This window comes from Mirounga leonina, unplaced genomic scaffold (assembly GCF_011800145.1).
Source record: "Mirounga leonina isolate KUSES-001 unplaced genomic scaffold, KU_Mleo_1.0 Mir_173, whole genome shotgun sequence".
NCBI lineage: Eukaryota > Metazoa > Chordata > Mammalia > Carnivora > Phocidae > Mirounga > Mirounga leonina.
This window is the reverse complement of record NW_023270447.1, coordinates 93,145,896-93,163,902: the sequence shown is the minus strand read 5'-3', so window position 1 is coordinate 93,163,902 and position 18,007 is coordinate 93,145,896. Positions and strand designations below refer to the sequence as shown.

Here is an 18,007-nt window from a genome sequence, read left to right as displayed (position 1 = left end):
ACTGTCACAACTTAGCCAATGAGAGACAGCCACAACTTAGCCAATGAAAGACTGTCACAATTTAGCCAATGAGAGACTATAACAGCTTAGCCAATGAGAGACAGCCACAACTTAGCCAATGAGAGACAGCCAGACTGTCAGAGCCCAGCCAATGAGAGACAGCCTCAACTTAGCCAATGAGAGAGACAGTCACAACTTAGCCAATGAGAGACTGTCACAGTCCAACCAACGAGAAGACACTACACTTCAAACTCCTGGTTTGCTCCAATGGATTTTTTGCTTAAAACCACCTTTCCACTATAAAAAAGCCTTCCTTTCGTTTGGTCTCTGGACTTACTGGTGGTTCTGCTGTGGATTGCTTGTGTGGGTTGCCATTCTCTTTGTTCCCAAATAAACGCATCTTTTGCTGGTAAAATAACTGCAAGTTTTATTTTTAAGGCTAACGGGCTATATGCCAAAGGAGCTGCAAGAAATAGCAGCATGTATCGGTTGTGGAATGGATTTGGAGGGTGCATGATCAAGGGGCCAAACATGAGCCTATAAAAGGGAGAGCTTGTTGACGTGGGGCATTCTCTCAGGATATGGATTTAATACCCTGGCAAGGACCCCAGAGGATGTGAAATTTGCTGCCAAAGTGGTTGAAAATCTTCCAAGCTTGATGAAAACGATAAGCCCACAGATCCAAGAAGCTCAACAAACCTCAAGCAGAACAAATATAGGAAAATCACAGCAAGGCACATAATAATCAAATTGGTGAGAATGAAAAATAAAGAAAAACTCTTTGAAACACTCAGAGAAAAGACACATTTCATACAGAGCAACAAAGAAATGTCAGTAATCTCTTTGAGAGAAACCGTTCAAACCAGAGACCATGGAGCAACAACTTGAAAACACTGAAAGAAAAAAAAGAAAAACAAAAGCCACTGATGATATGAACCTCTGTACTCAGAGAAAACAGCTTTAGAAAATGAAGGCAATTTTACGGTATGTTAATTATATCTCAGTAAAGTTGTTATTAAAAAATTTTTAGATGACGGCAAGCTTCTGCTTCTGACTGGGATGGAGTAACAGAGACAGATGTACTTTCCTGCCTGAAACAACTAAAAAACTGAACAAAATACACATATACAAAATGACACCAACTGTTAGGTTATTGGATACCAGGAAAGTAAGGACAATGATCCCTGAGAGATGGGAACAAATTAGATGAGCCCTCTGAGGATCCCAGCTTATTGCCTGGAGAGTGCTCCCAGGCCACTTCTCAGGGAAGGGGGACCCAGGAGGAACATGAGCCATAAAGGAAAATTGACAACATGGATTTCATCAAGATTGAGAACTTTGGCTCTTGAGGAGTGACTGACGGTGAAGAAAAATGAATAGACGAGCCCCAGACTGGGAGAAAGGATTTGCAAAACATACATCCAATGAATGACTTCTATCTACACTACACAAAGAACTCTTACAACTCCAGAAGAAGGCCAACAATCTCATTTTAAAATATTGACAAAAGGGATGCCTGGGTGGCTCAGTTGGTTGAGTGTCCGACTGTCGGTTTCGGCTCGGGTCATGATCTCGGGGTCATGAGTTCAAGCCCCATATCAGGCTCCACACTTGGCCAGGAGTCTGTTTCAGATTTTTCCCTCTGCCCCTGCCCCCGCTCTCTCTCTCAAATAAATAAATGAATCTTTAAAAAAAAATATTGCCAAAAGATTTGAACAAGCACATAAAGAGATGCTCAGTGTCATAAACCATTAAGAAAATGCACATTAGGGGCGCCTGGGTGGCTCAGTCGTTAAGCGTCTGCCTTCAGCTCAGGTCATGATCCCAGGGTCCTGGGATCAAGCCCCACATCGGGCTCCCTGCTCAGCGGGAGGCCTGTTTCTCCCTCTCCCACTCCCCCGGCTTGTGTTCCCTCTCTCGCTGTGTCTCTCTCTGTCAAATAAATAAATAAGATCTTAAAAAAAAAAAAAAAGAAAGAAAATGCACATTAAATCCACCATGAGATGTCTATGCATAGTTACAAAAATGGCCAAAATTAAAGACTTATAAGCAAGTGTTGATAAGGAGGCAGAGCAACTTAAAATCTCATTCATCGCTGGTGGGAATACAAAATAGAACAGCCACACTGGGATACAGATTGGTAGTTTCCTATAAACATACATTCCCCTTAAAATCCCATAATCCTACAACTAGGTATTTATTCAAGGAAAATGAAAACCCGTGTCCACACAAAGACTTGTACTTGAGTGTTCAAAGCAGCCCGATTCCTAATAGACAATAATTGGGTACAGCCCAAACATCCATCAGCAGGCGGGTTTGAGCAACTCGGGTATATTCATACAATGGAACGCTACTCAGCAATAAAAAACTTCCTATCCATGCCACCACGTGAATGAATCTCAAATGTATTATGCTAAGTGAAAGGAGTCTGACACAAGATTACTGTATTAGTTATTCATCACTGTGTAACAAATGGTTACGAGACATAGCAGATCAAAACAACACACTCACCTCACAGCTTTTGTGGGTCAGGGTCAGGTCCCCAGCTCCGCCTCTCGCAAAGCCGTAGCCAAGATATTGGCCAGGGCCACAGTCATCTTGAGGCTCAGCGGGGTCAGGCTGCACCCTCCAGCTCGCTCTGGCTGTGGTGGGCGTCAGCTCCTTGCTGTCTGTCGGACCAAGGGCCAGTCCCCAACTCCTTGCCTGGTGAGCCTCTTCCTACATCAGTTCTCAGTATGGCAGCTGGCTCGTCAAGGTGAGCAAGTGGGTGCCAGCAAGACCTAAGTCACAGTCTTTTACAAGCTGACCCTGGATATGATGTCTTGTCACTTTTGAGGTATCATTGAAACAAGTCAGTAGGTCCAGGTCCCATGTCAGGGAATGCCCAAAACCAGGAGGCAGGGGTCACTGGGAGCCATCGTAGAAGGCTGCCCACACCAACTTCACACTGTGGGATTCCATTTATATTATAGTTTAGAAAAGCAAAACTAAAGTGACAGGATGCAGATGCTTGAGGTTCCTAGGGACCAGGCCTGGGGAGGAGATTGACCACAAAGATGGTAGAAATGTGTATACCGGCTGTAACCCATTAAACCCATGAGATTGTATACTTAAAATTGGTGAACTTTATTGTATATAAATTATATGTCAACAGAGCTGATATAAAGTGAAATAAAATAAAACCTAGATCCAGACCACAACCTAACAGGCCATTCATGACCTGACCCGGACCCCACCTGCCTTACTCTGCTTCCCTCCCTCACTTCCTACGTCAGAGCGAGCTGGAGAGTGCAGCCTGACCACACTGGCCTGGCTTTGCCTCTTTTTGAACTTGCTGGTTCGTCCCAGCCTCAAGACTTTTGCATTTTCTTTCTTTTAAAAAACATTTTTAAAAAATTTATTTTATTTTTTAAGATTTTATTTATTTATTTGACAGAGAGAGAGACAGCAAGAGAGGGAACACAAGCAGGGGGAGTGGGAGAGGGAGAAGCAGGCTTCCTGTGGAGCAGGGAGCCCAATGCAGGGCTCAATACCAGGACCCTGGGATCATGAACTGAGCCGAAGGCAGATGCTTAACGACTGAGCCACCCAGGCGCCCCTTAAAATTTTTTTAAAATAATCTCCACACTCAACGTGGGGCTCAAACTCACAACCCGAAGACCAAGAGTCACATGCTCTTCTGACTGAGCCAGCCAGGTGCCCCAGGACCTTTGCACTTTCTGTTCTTTCTCTGAAACACTTACCTGGCTCTTGATGTGGCTGGCTTTTTCTCCAGGAGGGATACGATATAATTCAAGTTTCAGCTCAAATATTACCTTATAGTAAGGTCTTTCCTGACTACCCTGTCTAAGCACCTCCCCCCACCCAGCACAATTACTCTATTATTTTTATCTTGCTTACATTCCTTCACAGCCTGTATTTCATCTGAAATGATGGTTCGTTTACTCACTGATTGTCCATCTTCCCCTTTCTAGAAGGTGAGCTCAATGGGGATGGGTACCTTTTATATTTTCTTCACACCCAATGTCTAGACCATTACTTGGCATGTAGTAGGATGAGTAATCCATTAATATTTGTTAAATGAATATTGATCTGTGTGGGGGCTTTTCTTGGGCAAGTTTAATAAAGGTAATCAAATGTCAAGTAGGAAAAAGGTCACTGTTTTTATTTGTCCAACATCCTGCCCAGAGGATCAGCATCGAGGACCAGGGAGAGAAGAGGGAACCCGGCGTCCTCCTGTCACAGAGTTTGGGGAGTAGCCTCATGCTGGGTGGTGGCGGAACCCCCTTTCCCCAGAGGCTCCCTGAGAGTTGATTCAGCCCCAGCTCTATCCAAAGTAGAATGTTTTCCTCATTTGACTGACAGCCTTTTTGTCAGGAATGTTAATTTGTGTTTACTGTTTTCTTTCACGTGAAAGAATTCAAATCACTACTTAACAAACATAAAATAGGAGAATTGAATTCTGGCTTCTCCACATTAAACATGACCAATTGTACTGGAATGTCTATTTGACTCGCGTAGAAACAACTCTCCGAGTGGCCAAGTCTGATGTTTATCGGTTCTCAGGGCCTGGATTCCTGAGAACAGCGTGGCAGTAAGCCTCACTTCCTGTGAGCCCGCCCTCGCCCTCCGTCTAAGTAGACAGACAACCTCGGCCGCTGCAAGTGCTTTGCGTTTGATCCTTTCTGCCAAGTTCCCTCTGCTTCTCTCTCTCTTTTTTTTTTTTTTTAAAGATTTTATTTATTTACCTGACAGAGACAGCGAGAGAGGGAACACAAGCAGGGGGAGTGGGAGAGGGAGAAGCAGGCTTCCCGCCGAGCAGGGAGCCCGATGCGGGGCTCGATCCCAGGACCCCGGGATCATGACCCGAGCCGAAGGCAGACACCCAACGACTGAGCCACCCAGGCGCCCCCCCTCTGCTTCTCAAATGAATGGATTCCATCTGAAAATCACAGCATTAATAATTACAGCCTAAGCTCAAGAAAATTCTTTCGTGTCACTGCCATTTCTCTCCCCAGGAAAATAATAAAGCAACCTCACAAATATATCAGGCAGGGATTTTAAATTTAGCTAGTGCTGCTTCCCCTCCCAGATCCCTATGACTCACCTCTACCTCCTGGGGCTCATCCTGCTGCTGGGATGGATGTGGGCCAGCTCCCCGCCCAAGCCTCGGACTTGGTGCCATCCCTTCCCATTTGCTGTGAGCACCGGGCAAAGCAATTACCCAAAAGGTAAATAATACCAAAAAAGGCTGCAGGCTGATGATTTCAAGACTCTAACAGACCAGCAGAACATACTTTTCTAGTTTTTCCAGATGCATCTTCAGGCTGCCGAGCCTGGTCCCAGGGAAGTGCTGCCGGCGACTCCCGGGGTCTAACCAAGGGGGCAGAGTTTCCAAACTTTCCAGGGCCAAATGCATGATTGTCCTGCTCAGGGCCACAGGGGAAAGCATAAGCCTCCCTGCACTAAACAGGAGAAACAGTGCTGTCACTTCCCCAAGCTTGGAACCAGAGGACTCTGCACGGGTCCTGCCTGACGGAGAAGCCACCATGTCAAATAAGCCAATAGGGACGCCATGGACGAGTTAAGTCGTCGTAAGGGGACCAAATGCCTTAAGTTCGAAATTTGAGTTTCTTTCTCATCCTTATTCCCCTGGTCTGAAGGGTGGGTTCTCCCTCTTCCCTCAAAAAGTAACAGGCGTGGGATTAGCATGGGGAACAACCTACAATGTTTTCCAGAGAAGGGAGGTGGCTTGCCCCAAACCTCTGAGTGGGGGAGCATTTCCCAGATCCTCAAAGGGAGGGGAGAAGTGGGCCTGTTCCGTTTCACAGGCGCGGATGCTCCTGTATCCTGGGGCTCGCTCCAGCTCAGCCGGCGGCCGGCCACCCAGAACCAAGGGCCTGGTTTCCTGACCTCTGCTGGGGCCACCCAGAATTGGCTCTCTCTGTTCTGGGGCAGCTGGAGCTTGTCTGAACGGGGCCAAAGATGAAAAAGGGGACACTGCCTGGTTATGTCTAGAAGTGGCCACAAACTAATTTGAAAAACTTGAAGAAGGAATAATGAAAACTCCATTCTTCAGATCCAGACAAACCCATTAGGAACAATATAGATCTGAAATGGAGCTTGCAGATTCTGGGGAGGAAAGTAAAGCATCTCGACTGAAGGTCATGGCACATCCTGGTTATCCCGGCAGAAAACTTCACCAGGTGCGTGGATGGCAGGTCGGCTGTGTGAGCAGGTGACTTCTTCTTTTTTTTTTTTTTTAAAGATTTTATTTATTTGACAGAGAGAGAGAACAAGGAGGGGGAGAAGCAGAGGGAGAGGGAGAAGCAGGCTCTCTGCTGAGCAGGGAGCCCGATGTGGGACTCGATCCCAGGATCCTGGGATCATGACCTGAGCCGAAGGCAGATGCTTAACCCACCGGGCCACCCAGGCGTCCCTGAGCAGGTGACTTCTTTACCTCTTTGTCTCTTCGTGTTTTTTGAAACTGTGCTTCCTCCAGGGCTTGAGGAAGAAGAGGCAAGTTGGTACCACCAAATGACCAGAGCTATGGCTAAGATACCTGTCCAGAATCCTTCTGCAGTGAAAGTTTAAGGTTAATTTTATGCCTCAGGTAATAAGAGGCAAGTGAAGAAAATAGCAGCAGAGTCTGGTTTGCCCTGAACTAATTGAGTCAAGTGATTCGAGGTCAACGCTATTTCTCAGAGGCTGTCAGCACCTGGACCTTCTCAAATATTCAAAGGAGAGTGACAGTGAGCACAGCATGGCTGCCTGGACCAGCACAGAGATCACAGCTTGGGACTGAAAGACGGAAGCTCCAGAGCAGTAAAGGGGCTGCTGACCATGCTCGTTTTGCTGGCTTTTGGAGATTCTGAGCCTGTGTATTTTCCTATATTTATTAAGCACCCATTATATGCTAGAGGCTTAGACATGAGGGACACTGAAGAAGCAGGCAGGCAAGACCCCTGTTCTAGCGGGGAATGATAACAATCCTGGTGGACACTCACGGCTCTCACTCTGTGCAGGGACAGGCTCAGGGCACTTGTTGAAGGATTAACTCCTCACTCTTCCAAAAACGTGTGCAGAAGGACCCACAGGAAAGAGGCCCTGAGGCCCCGAGACTTGTCCAGAGCACATGCACATACATGCAGTGTGGGAACATGCTGAGATCAGTGCTTCCATACCTAAAGGGGGCTGGGAGGACCCTCCAAAGGGGGCATTTACACTGACATCTGCCTGGCTTTCTTAGCACCCATTCCTGGCTTTAGGAAAGAAAGCTGGGAGCCAGCCCCATCCTTGGATACTTGGCATTCAAGATTGGGTTGGAAATTCCCAGCAGCAAAACCCTTTCTAGCTGCCCCTGCTCTAGCCAACGTCTGCAGTCTTATAAGGGGGCTTAACCCACTCCAGAACAAGCTGGTCCATTTTTAGGTGTTTTCATGAGAATTCACTTTCTGTTGTCAGCTGATATCAAGTCCAGAAGTGAATCAATGAGACCAAACAAGGATAAAAGTGTTTTGAGGGAAACTGCGCAGAACTTTATATTGAAAAGAATTAAAATAGAAAACGCTCAAGGCCTTGACATCCTTAGATCTTCGTGGGGGTGCGGAGCTTGGATGTCACCGTTGTTACAGCCCAGCCATCCGCAGTGCCCTTCAAAGGGGTGTGGACAGGTGTGACAAAGCCTGATCAGGCCAGACGGAGAAGTCACTGCATCCCGTCACCAGGACCGCGGCCGGGGGAGCAGCGCCGAGGCCCACCGCCCTCCTCTCTCCCAGGCGGGCCTTTCGAGTGTGGGCAGAGCTGCTCTGCCCGGTGATCGCTCAGGCCCTGGCTCTGCTCTGCCGTAGGTGCGAGGGGTTTGGAAGGAGCTGCTGGGGGTGGGGGGTCTCCCTCCCAGGAGCGGGTGAACGCTAGCCCCCGCCCCGCGCCGCGCTCCTCCACTGCCTAAACCAGGTGCCCGGGACCTGTGACCCCCACAAACAGCCCCGGGGACGAGGTCGCGGCGCCCGTCGGTCTGCCGGCGCCCGGCCGGGCAGAGGGAGGCGGCGTCCAGGCGGGTCGTGGGCCTGGGTCACCTCCCAGGCGGCAGTGCTGCGGTGCGGGAGAGCCGGACCCCCGAGGGGGGCGCGGCTAGGCGGGGCGGGAGCTGGAGGCGGGGCGCTGCTGCGTGGTCCAGGGGCGGGGAGGAATCGGCGCGGCTCCGGAGTGCGGCGGGGCTCGGCGGCAGGTGGGGGCGGACGGGCGGGGCGGCGGGGGGGCGGCCCGGTTCGGGGCGGGGCGGGCTCCGGGTTCCGCGCTCCGTCCGCCCTCGCGCCCGCGCTGCGCGCCCTCCCGCTCCCGCCCAGCCTGTGCCGCTACCGCGGCCGCCGGAGAAGCAACTTCTCGAGCGCCCGCGCCCGGCGGGACCCCGGCGCCGCCCCCGGTCCAGCGCCGAGCGCCGAGGCCATGGACTCGCTGGCCGGGCTGCTGCCCCCGCTCCTGCTTCTCTGCGCGCAGCAGCACCGCGGCACCAGGTAAGCGAGCCGGCGTCCGCGTGCGCCCAGGGTCGCCCTCGGTGGGGAGCACCCTCGCTCCTCATCCCCACCCCCACCGCTGTCTGCGCCATCCCCCGTCTTCATCTCTCCCGCCGACTCCCGTCTTCATCCCCCCGTCCACCCCCATCTTCCCGCTAGGACTCCCCCCCACCCCGTCTCCCCCGCGGGCGCTTCTCTCCAGACTCACCGCACTGCTGCCCTTGGGGCGCGGGCCGCGGCCACCCCAGCTCCTGCGGCCCCGGGTGCTGTCCGCCGTCCCGGTGCTGAACCGGCGCCGCTCGGCTGGACGAGGGCCTGGGAGACGCTCCCAATTCTCCCGGGTTCCCGGGGCTCGCTGGGGTCCTCGGCCCCGGAGGCACTTGGCCGGTCCCTGGCTGCCTGGTGCCCTTCCAGGCGCGGGCTGAGCGCTCAGCTCGGCACGAGCGGCAGGCAGGCAGGAAGGAGCGATCCTGAGGACACGGGGGAGGAGGCTGCTCCTTTTCCCAAGGGAGCAGAGCTACACAGACGAGCTTCCGCCGCAGCTAGCAGGGCTGGGGTGGACAAGATAAGGGTTGTGTGTGGTCGTCAGAAAGTTGGGGCCCAGGACGCTGTGGAATCTCCTTTCAGGGGCCGTTTCAAATGGAATCCACTGAACTCCAGAGTATGCAGGTGGGAAGGAGCCTGCTGCCTCTGGTGGGGGGTGGGGGGCGAGTAGTTGTGGGAGGTGAGGAAGTGAGGGGGTGGGGGACTGCAACGACAACTCAGGATTTCTAACTGTTGGGGGAGGGGAGGAAGGAAGAGGTTAAGAAGAAGGGTCCCCCTGGGCTGTGGCTTCCTCCCTTTGGCTTCAGGGACCAGTAGGGTCCCTGCTGGCTTGTCTCTTCTCTGGGGACTGGAAATGGGCTCCAGGTAGCCCGGCATCCCATGCACTTATCCTGGCCACCTTCCACGGGAGATGTGAAGGACCTTTTTGAAGATCATCTTGGTACAAGGGCTGCAGAAAACCAGAACAAGGACAGCCTCCCTTCCCCGCCCCCCAGCATTCCAGACTTCTGGACCCTTGGAAACTGGAAAATGTTGAACATCAGCCTGTGTTTGGGCTGTAGGCACTCAGGCAGCACATATCAGGGAGGTGGGGGAGATGTGGTCAGACTTTCCTTGGTGGTGGTTGGGGGGCAGAACCAGGAAGCTCTGGGTCTGGCCACAGTGTGGCCATTGTGCCCAAGACCACAAGCAGCGTTGATGCGACCCCTGTGCTCGGGAGGGCTTTGTTCTTTTATCGAGCTCCATGACCCCTTTCCCTCTTCTTACTTCAAGGTAACAGGAAGGGCAAAGCACTGAGGCGTGGCCATGGACGTATGTGCTAGAGGCCTGGGATCAGCTGTGGGCCCAGCACAGCCATGTAGCTGTGATTCTTAAGTCCCAGCTGCTCTGAACCCCAAAGTCTTAGCTCAAGTTTGACACCAAAGCTCATTTGGTGGCAAAGCCTGTTCTGCTCTTACATGAGTCTCATTCATCCTACTTTTGGGGCCTACTTAAACTTTCCTGCTGGGAAATTCTCCAGACACCCCCCCGCACCCCAAGTCCATATGTGCATTATATTGCCTTTCTAAAAGCAGAAACATTCTGCACTCTGACCCACATCTGGCTTGGGGTTTGGGTAATGGATGTGTCTGTTTGCCCGTGCAGGGAGGCTGGCAGGCTGCGGCCCCGGCTGGGAGGAAAGCCTCTGGGCTTTGTGGGCCTTGGTGGGCAACCTTCAGACAGCGCCGTGCTGTCAGTCTGGGGCCTCCTCTCCCACCAGCTTCTGTTTCCCTCCACGCTAGAAGCCAGGGGGACAGCACCCTCCCTTCCCTCGGTCCTGGTCCTCACCCCTGGAGTGGTGTGGGAGGACAGGAGGTGCCGGCTCTGGCCGCCGCTGCTCAGGTCAGATCCTGGGCTCGCTGGTAGGAAGGCGTTGGTGGGAGAAGGAGGAAAGTGCTGTGCTGCGTCGGCGGGTGGGGCCGAAGCTGTGCCTTCCCCGAGCCCGAAGACCCACTCGTGCAGTGGGTGCCTGAGCTTGCCGGCCGCAGCCCCCTTGGCTGGCCCCCTCTGGGTTGCTGGCACCTCCACCTCCCTGGGGAAGCTCTGTCTGTAGCTCCCGCCTTGCCGGCTCACCGTGGGACCTTCGCCGTGTTCCTCTTCCCCCTGGTAACCGAGGTGCCAGTGCCGCTGTCGGGGACTGTGGGCTTGCGTGTGCACGGTGGAAGGATCCTCGGAGGGAAGAGGACCCCGCCACCTTGCTCAGCGACACCCACCTTTCCTTTCTGTCCAGGGGCACAGACAAGTGACAGGGTGGGCTTGTTGCTCAAGGGGTCAGTCGAGGGAGGGAGGCCCAGTGGTGCCCGACAGCTAGGTGCTAGCCACAAGTGTTTTCATGGTGCCTGCTTCATCCCAGGAGTCTGGGCATGTGTCTCCGAGCTGCTCTGTCTGTCTACACAACAGGAGCCCCTGCCCTAGGCCATCGTTGGGCCCAAGGCCATCAGATGAAGCAGAACCTCTCTCCCAAGGTGCTGGTCAGAGTCCCCACAAGCTTACCCCTTGCTGAGCAACCCCCACATGGAATGTGGATCCCCTTTCCCCCCTTTAGCTGCCCACCTGAACCATGGGGGGAAAGCAAGGCCCTCCACGACCCAGGCTAGCATGCGGGGCATCTCCTTGGATGGCCCTTGACATCTCTTCACAGCTGGAAAAACAAGCAGCCCCTGTCCTAGGTGAGAAGTGAGATGGGGCCGGGAGCCTGTCCCCTCCGCGCCCCCTTAGGGTTGGCAAAGGCTGAGAAGTCCACTGGCATCCTTCCAGTTCAAGGCGAGCTTCATGACCAGGGGCTTCCCCACCGTCTTGACTTCGTGCCTGTGAGTGCGCATGGGACCCAGCCGAGGAAAGGTGCGCCTGCCTGGGCCACCACCCTGAGGCCAGGCTTGGATGGTGTCTCCTGACAGCCTTGTTGCGGGCAGGCTAGCCGCTGCAGCAAGATGGCAGCCGGGCCAGTCCAAAAATAAAACCTAATACCAGTCCCTTTCCATCCGATCTTCAGGGTGACCTCCATTTGTGTTTTTAATTGGGCTTTACTTGGGGCCAGGACTTCGTTCAAGTCCTTCTCATACTTAGTTACCAAATCACCTGCCTTACCCCCGCCCTAGACCAGGTCATTGCCTAGAGGGACCAAGGCGGTCCTTCGGGATAGGTCAGTGTTTGTGAGTTTCCTTCGCTAAGGAGCTCTTGGTTCAAATTCGACCTTCTTCAAAGGGTCCGTATATGAAACAGAAGAGGGGTTGTCCCAGGCAAGCTCTCCTGGTGTTCAGCGTTATTACAGAGTAACACAAGGGTGCTGTTCTTGAACGCCCTTCTGAATGCCCTCCTCCCTTCCTGCCCGACTGTGGACGGGCCCTGCCCTCTGGCTGGAGGGCGGGGTGTGTGCGTTTCCTGGGGCTGTTCTAACAGGTGACCTCAAACTGGGGGGCTTAAGACCAAAGACATTTATTCTTTCCCAGCTCTGGAGGCCGGAAGCCCGAGATCAAGTCTGAGGACAGGGCTGACTCCTTCTGGAGGGTTCTGAGGGAGGATCATTCCTGTGGTTCTCTGCAGCTTCGGGCGCTGCTAGGGTCCGTGGCATCCCTTGCCTTGTGGCTGCATCTCTCCGATCTCTGCCTCTGTTGTAACACGGCCTTCTCCCTGTGTGTCTGCTTTCTCTTCTTATAAGGACACCACTCATTGGGTTTAGGGCCACCCTAATCAAGCACGATATCATCTTAACTAATTACAGCCCAATTTCTGAGGTTCTGGGTGGACATGAGTTTTGGGCAATGCTGTTTACCCCAGGACAGGTAAGCACAAGCAGGGGTGGGCAGCCTTTGGCAGTCTGGTGTGTACCGGCCGTACCCATACGATGAGGCTCTGCCAGGGACAAACACGACCCGCACAGGCTGCCAATGGGACTCGCTTGCAACCCTTGGCATGGGCCCCCGCTGCTCTGGGGTCAGGCTAAGCCTCAGAAGCACAGGACAATTTGGGGATCTCTGGGGCCAGGACTGGGCCTGCCTGGAAAGGGACAGAGAGCAGGAGGTCGGCTACAGTGTCCCCATGGGCCCTTCACCTTGCCCTGGGTCAGGGCACCTTGCCCTCACCCATCCCCCCCTCCCCGGCCCTCAGCTTCCTGGTCACTTATCTCTTCTCTCAAGTCACCTCCTGCAGGACACTTTACCCTCAGAGGCTGAAAGGGAGGCCATGTGCCCTTGTCAGAGTCCTCCGAGGTTATTCATCGAGAGTCTCCAGGGGTGGGGACTCTGCCTGACGCAGCAGGCTCGCTCAAGGCCAGGTGGGCCGGAGGTAGTTGGGCAGAGAGGCTGGTGGGTGAGGCGGAAGAGTCCTGGGCCCTGCTCCTCCCTGGGGCTCCCTGGTTTTGGCAGGAGTTACTGGGATTGGCCAGGTCTAGCCTGGAGGGGCTCTCACAGTGGCTCAGGCCCAGCAGGGGACCTAGGCTCCATCCCTGGCACCCAGACTGTGACCAGTGGGAACTTTGTTTCCAGAGCAATGAACGATATTGGGGACTATGTCGGCTCCAACCTGGAGATATCCTGGCTTCCCAACCTGGATGGCTTGATGGAGGGCTATGCTCGCAACTTCCGGCCTGGCATTGGAGGTGAGGGCGGCCGGTGGGGGCACGGGTGGACCCCTGCATCCCACTGGGTGTGTGAGCCTTGCTGGCTCTGGGATGGCTCCCCTGAGGGGTGCATCTGCAGTCCCCAAGGGGTGAGTCAGGCTTCGACAGCTAGCCCCCTCAGGGAGACAGCTAGGAAGATGGATCTTCTCAGCATCTCATTGCAGACGCTCACCGCCACGGTCCTCCCTGCAAGACCCTGGCTGAGCCGAGTCCTGCCTGGCTGGGCTTTCGCTGGGTGGAGAGCCTGGCCTCAGCGCCTCCCTTGCAGGGCCCCCGGTGAACGTGGCCCTTGCCATCGAGGTAGCCAGCATCGACCACATCTCGGAGGTGAACATGGTAGGTGCCGGCCAGCCTCCGCTGCACCCCTGCCCGGCCCCCAGGGCAGGAGCAGGGCTGACGGCCGGCCCTGGCCCCACAGGAGTACACCATGACCGTGTTCCTGCACCAGAGCTGGACGGACAGCAGGCTGGCCTACAACCACACCAATGAGACTCTGGGCCTGGACAGCCGCTTCGTGGACAAGCTGTGGCTCCCGGACACCTTCATTGTGAACGCCAAGTCCGCCTGGTTCCACGACGTGACTGTGGAGAACAAGCTCATCCGGCTACAGCCCGACGGGGTGATCCTGTACAGCATCCGGTGAGCCCGGGACCAGCCTCGCCAGGAGGCTCTGCTGGGGGCTGGCGGGCCGTTGGCGGCCCCCGGCCTCCAGCACCGCTTCACACACAGCCGCTGCGCAGGTGGCCGCTGGAAGCCCGCAGGTGCAGCTTTTCGGCCGATGCGGTGCCTTCCTGTTTCTTATGCGGGGGTGAAATTCACATAACATAAAATTCACCATTTCAACGCGAATGATTCAGTGGCATTTAGTAGATTTGCAGTGTTGTGCAAACATCACCTCTATCTGATTCCAGAACGGCTCATTCCCCGAAAAGGAGACCCCGGGTGCATGAGCACTCACTCCCCCCTCCCCCCGCGTGCCCCGACTCGCTTTCTGCCCCTTCTGCACATTTCATGTCCGTTCGTGTCTGCCTTCCTTCCTTGAGCGGTGTTTCTGGGGTTACCCCTGTTGTGAGGTTTGTCAGGATTTTGTCCCTTCTGTGGCTGAGTGGCATTCCGTGGCCTGGTGCCCCCTCATGCACTCACGAGCTCTGGGCGGCTGCCACGTGCCGGCCGTCGTGGGTTGTGCTGCCGTGAACGTACATGTACACGCATTTGTTTGAACATGAGCTTCTGACGTGTGCCTTTTGAAAACAGCATAGCTGCCAACATTTTAAAAACCGGGAGATTTATGTAAGAATCTACATTCTTCTGGAAAGTCAGAACATTTGGCAGCCCGGGCCTTCTCCCACACGGCCCGGTCAGTGGGGCTGCCCAGAGGCCGTCCTTTAGCGCAGGTCAGGTGCTCAGCTGGCACCTCCCTTCTAAGCCCCCAACGTAGCCACACAGTCAAGCGTTTTGAAGGACGAGGAAAGTGAACGAAGCCCAGCTGTGATTCCTGAAGAGAGACCCACAACTCTCCACGGACCGTAGCTTTCCGTTCTCCCCCCGATGCCAGCACCTTGCCGACAGAGCCCGAGAGGCCGCTGGGCCGCCCTCGCTGGAGGTGGCCCCTCTGGGTGGGGGGCTGGGGCGTCTGTGCCTGTGGGGCAGGAGGACCACAGCATCTTGGGCGCCGGCCTCACTCCCGGAGACCTCACCAGCATGTTGTCTGGGCAGAATCACCTCCACGGTGGCCTGTGACATGGACCTGGCCAAGTACCCCATGGACGAGCAGGAGTGTATGCTGCATCTGGAGAGTTGTGAGTGCCCTTCTGGGGGCCGGGACAGGGTGGCGCTCCGCTCGGGGCAGGCGGTGCTCGCGTCTCCGGTGGCTCTGCGGGGGGAACACAGGGGACTCACACTGTCGGGGAGCTTTGCAGCTGGCCTGGCTCGGGGACCGGGAAGCAACTGGGACGGGCCCCGTGCAGTCAGAGGCCTGGGCTGAAGAGAAGGAAGAGAGAGCTGGAAGCCCTGACCAGCCCGGCCCTCTTCCCAGGGGTCAGTGCCTTGCCTGGGACAGATGGGTGTGGAGCCCAGACGAGGCACGTATTTGTGTCATTCGGCCAGTGTGATAGCCCCCGTGGGTCACCTGCAGATGGTGACCTGCCCTTTGTCTAGCTCTTCTGGCCCTGTCCTCCTGCCTGGGGTGCTGGGCATGGCCGCAGGCCTTCTTGCTCCTGGCTAGGTCTTCCCGTGCTGTCCCCTGTCTCTGCCGTATCAGGCTCCCCATGTGGACGGGGTGCTCCTGCTGGGGGCTTCCAGGGGCTGGGGGACACCAGGCTCTGCTGCCCACCTGGGGCTCTCCTGCAGATGGCTACTCATCTGAGGACATCGTTTACTACTGGTCTGAGAACCAGGAGCAGATCCACGGGCTGAACAAGCTGCAGCTGGCTCAGTTCACCATCACCAGCTACCACTTCGCCACAGAGCTGATGAACTTCAAATCTGGTAACGCAGCTTCTCGCGGCCTCTTCCTATGAGCCTGGCTTGTGGTTTTCTGGCACTTTTAACTAAGCTGTTAGTCGACTCTGAGGACCCCCTGAGGAGGCAGCTGGAAAGCCACGGATGGGCACAGGCTGCACCGGACCCAGGGACTCAGGATGCCACAGTGCGGACGTGGGTCAGGCTTTCTCTGCCTCATTGCTCTGTCCTTTGCTGCTTCCCGGAGGCCAGCAGCGCTTGGGGTTTGGGGAACACGAGGGGCGAGGGCGTCAGGGGCCACGCCTCCTGGGGCTGCCTTGTCTCCTGCCCACTCCTGCCCCTTCCCAGCTCCTACCGTGTGGTCACTGGTACCAGCGAGCCCCCCTGGCTCTTTCCTTTAGCTTGACTGTGCACCGAGGAGGGCCAGGAGAGGTGAGCCGGCCACACGGCGGGGAGAGTCCCCTGGCCCAGTGCAGCACTGGAACCTGTCCCCTCTCCTTCCTCTGGGTGGCCCTGCAGAGAGCCAGCCTCTCTCCTGGGACAAGGCCCAGGGCAGGGGAGACCCCTGGCCCATCAGGGTGTGTGGGGGAGGTGATGAAGGCAGGGCTCTGGGGTTCGCAGTGGCCCCCAGTGCCTGCCACGCCTTCCACTCCACCCGAGTGCCACCGCATGTGGGGGTCAGGTCCCAACCGGGAGCGTTTCCCCGGCAGCCGGTCAGTTCCCTCGGCTCAGCCTGCATTTCCACCTGCGGAGGAACCGGGGCGTCTACATCATCCAGTCCTACATGCCCTCCATCCTCCTGGTCGCCATGTCCTGGGTCTCCTTCTGGATCAGCCAGGCAGCAGTGCCGGCCAGGGTGTCTCTAGGTACGGGGCCCTGACCGCTCCTCGGAGGAGCTGGCGGAAGGGCGGGAGCCCAGAAGTAGGACCCAACCCTGCTAGCCACAAGCTCGGGTCTTGCCCCTCAGCCCCTTGCTCCCAGCTGTCCTGGGTCAGTGGCCAGCCGGGCCGGGCCAGGCCAGAGGAGCCTGACCTGCCCCTGGGCCAGGGGTAGGGGTGCGGGAGATGACAGGGCCCCAGCAATGTCACCGCCCCTTCCCAGCAGGTATTACCACGGTGCTGACCATGACCACGCTGATGGTCAGCGCCCGCTCGTCGCTCCCACGGGCCTCGGCCATCAAGGCGCTGGATGTGTACTTCTGGATCTGCTACGTCTTTGTGTTTGCCGCGTTGGTGGAGTATGCCTTCGCCCACTTCAATGCTGACTACCGGAAGAAGCAGAAGGCCAAGGTCAAGGTCAAGGAGCAGAAAGCAGAGGTGAGGCTGAGCCTGCCGGCTCTCTGGTGTTCAGGATCAAGGACAGCCCCCCCTACCCCCTCCTGGTGCCCCCAAGCCCCACTCCCTCCACCCCCAACACAGAGGGGCAACAGTGCTGGGGCCACTTTTCCTGGGACCCATGCAGGACCCTCTGCCCACTGCTCTGGGGAGGTCACCTGCAGCCCCCCGTGCATAAGAGCAGGCCCAGACTCTGGCCCGTCCTGCTGCTGGACGCGGGCCCAGGTTGGGGGTCCTGAGGTGGGGGGAGCCTGCCCTCGGCTCAGCCGTGTCTCCTACTCCCCCCCCCCCACCGTGCAGATGGATGTGAAGAATGCCATCGTGCTCTTCTCCCTGTCGGCTGCTGGTGCCACCCAGGAGCTGGCCGTGTCCCGCCGGCACTGCCGCAGGCCTGGGAACCTCATGGGCTCCTATAGGTGTGTGGACATGGAGATGGGAGAGGCCAGGAAGCGGGGGGGGGCCCGCGCGGGGGGCCAAGGAGGCCTCCGTGCGCTTTTCAAGCCCATTGACGCAGACACCGTCGACATGTATGCCCGCGTGGTGTTCCCTGCGGCCTTCGTGGCCGTCAACGTCCTCTACTGGGCGGCCTACGCCATGTGAGGTGGAGGTGGGGCTTCGCCTGTCCCGGAGCCCCCAGCCCCTGGGAGAGAGGCTCTTGGGTTGATGTGCCTGCTCTGCCTGTTTCGAAGGGGGCCCGACAACAGGCCGCATAAAACAAGAGGAAAACGCTGGCCTCCCTAAGTACCCCAGGCTCTGTCCCCACCATCACCTGGAAGACCACCCTGGGGCTCTCCCGTGCACCTCTCCTGCAGACCCCTGGCCCGGCTCCTCCTGGGCGGCAGAGCCAGCCTGACCCGAGGCTGAGCCAGGCGGGCTCAGGGCCCTTGAGGAACTCTGCATTCAATTCAGAAAACAATCCTGACTCGAGGCATGTACTCTGTGGGCTTGGGACCAGGTCGTGGGAGGCCGGGCGTGGGCCGTGCTACCTTCTTGGT

At 56.1% G+C, this 18,007-nt stretch overlaps 1 protein-coding gene across 1 annotated transcript; it reads left to right on the top strand.

The window, feature by feature from the left end:
* The first annotated feature begins 8,448 nt into the window (after positions 1 to 8,448).
* GABRD (gamma-aminobutyric acid type A receptor subunit delta) lies at positions 8,449 to 17,612 on the top strand. The gene is made up of 9 exons (XM_035020266.1): positions 8,449 to 8,516; positions 13,085 to 13,197; positions 13,487 to 13,554; positions 13,637 to 13,857; positions 14,935 to 15,017; positions 15,568 to 15,705; positions 16,389 to 16,544; positions 16,783 to 16,994; positions 17,313 to 17,612. Exons 1-9 carry the CDS (start codon positions 8,449 to 8,451, stop codon positions 17,610 to 17,612), a joined length of 1,359 nt encoding a protein of 452 aa, XP_034876157.1.
* Positions 17,613 to 18,007: the final 395 nt, after the last annotated feature.

Bases quoted from the DNA above. Each gene is read 5' to 3' on its own strand.
- GABRD (XM_035020266.1), top strand. From the start codon at position 8,449: ATGGACTCGCTGGCCGGGCTGCTGCCCCCGCTCCTGCTTCTCTGCGCG. The intron at 8,517-13,084 runs GTAAGCGAGCCG...CTTTGTTTCCAG, and splicing joins CAGCAGCACCGCGGCACCAG to AGCAATGAACGATATTGGGG. The intron at 15,018-15,567 runs GTGAGTGCCCTT...GCTCTCCTGCAG, and splicing joins TATGCTGCATCTGGAGAGTT to ATGGCTACTCATCTGAGGAC.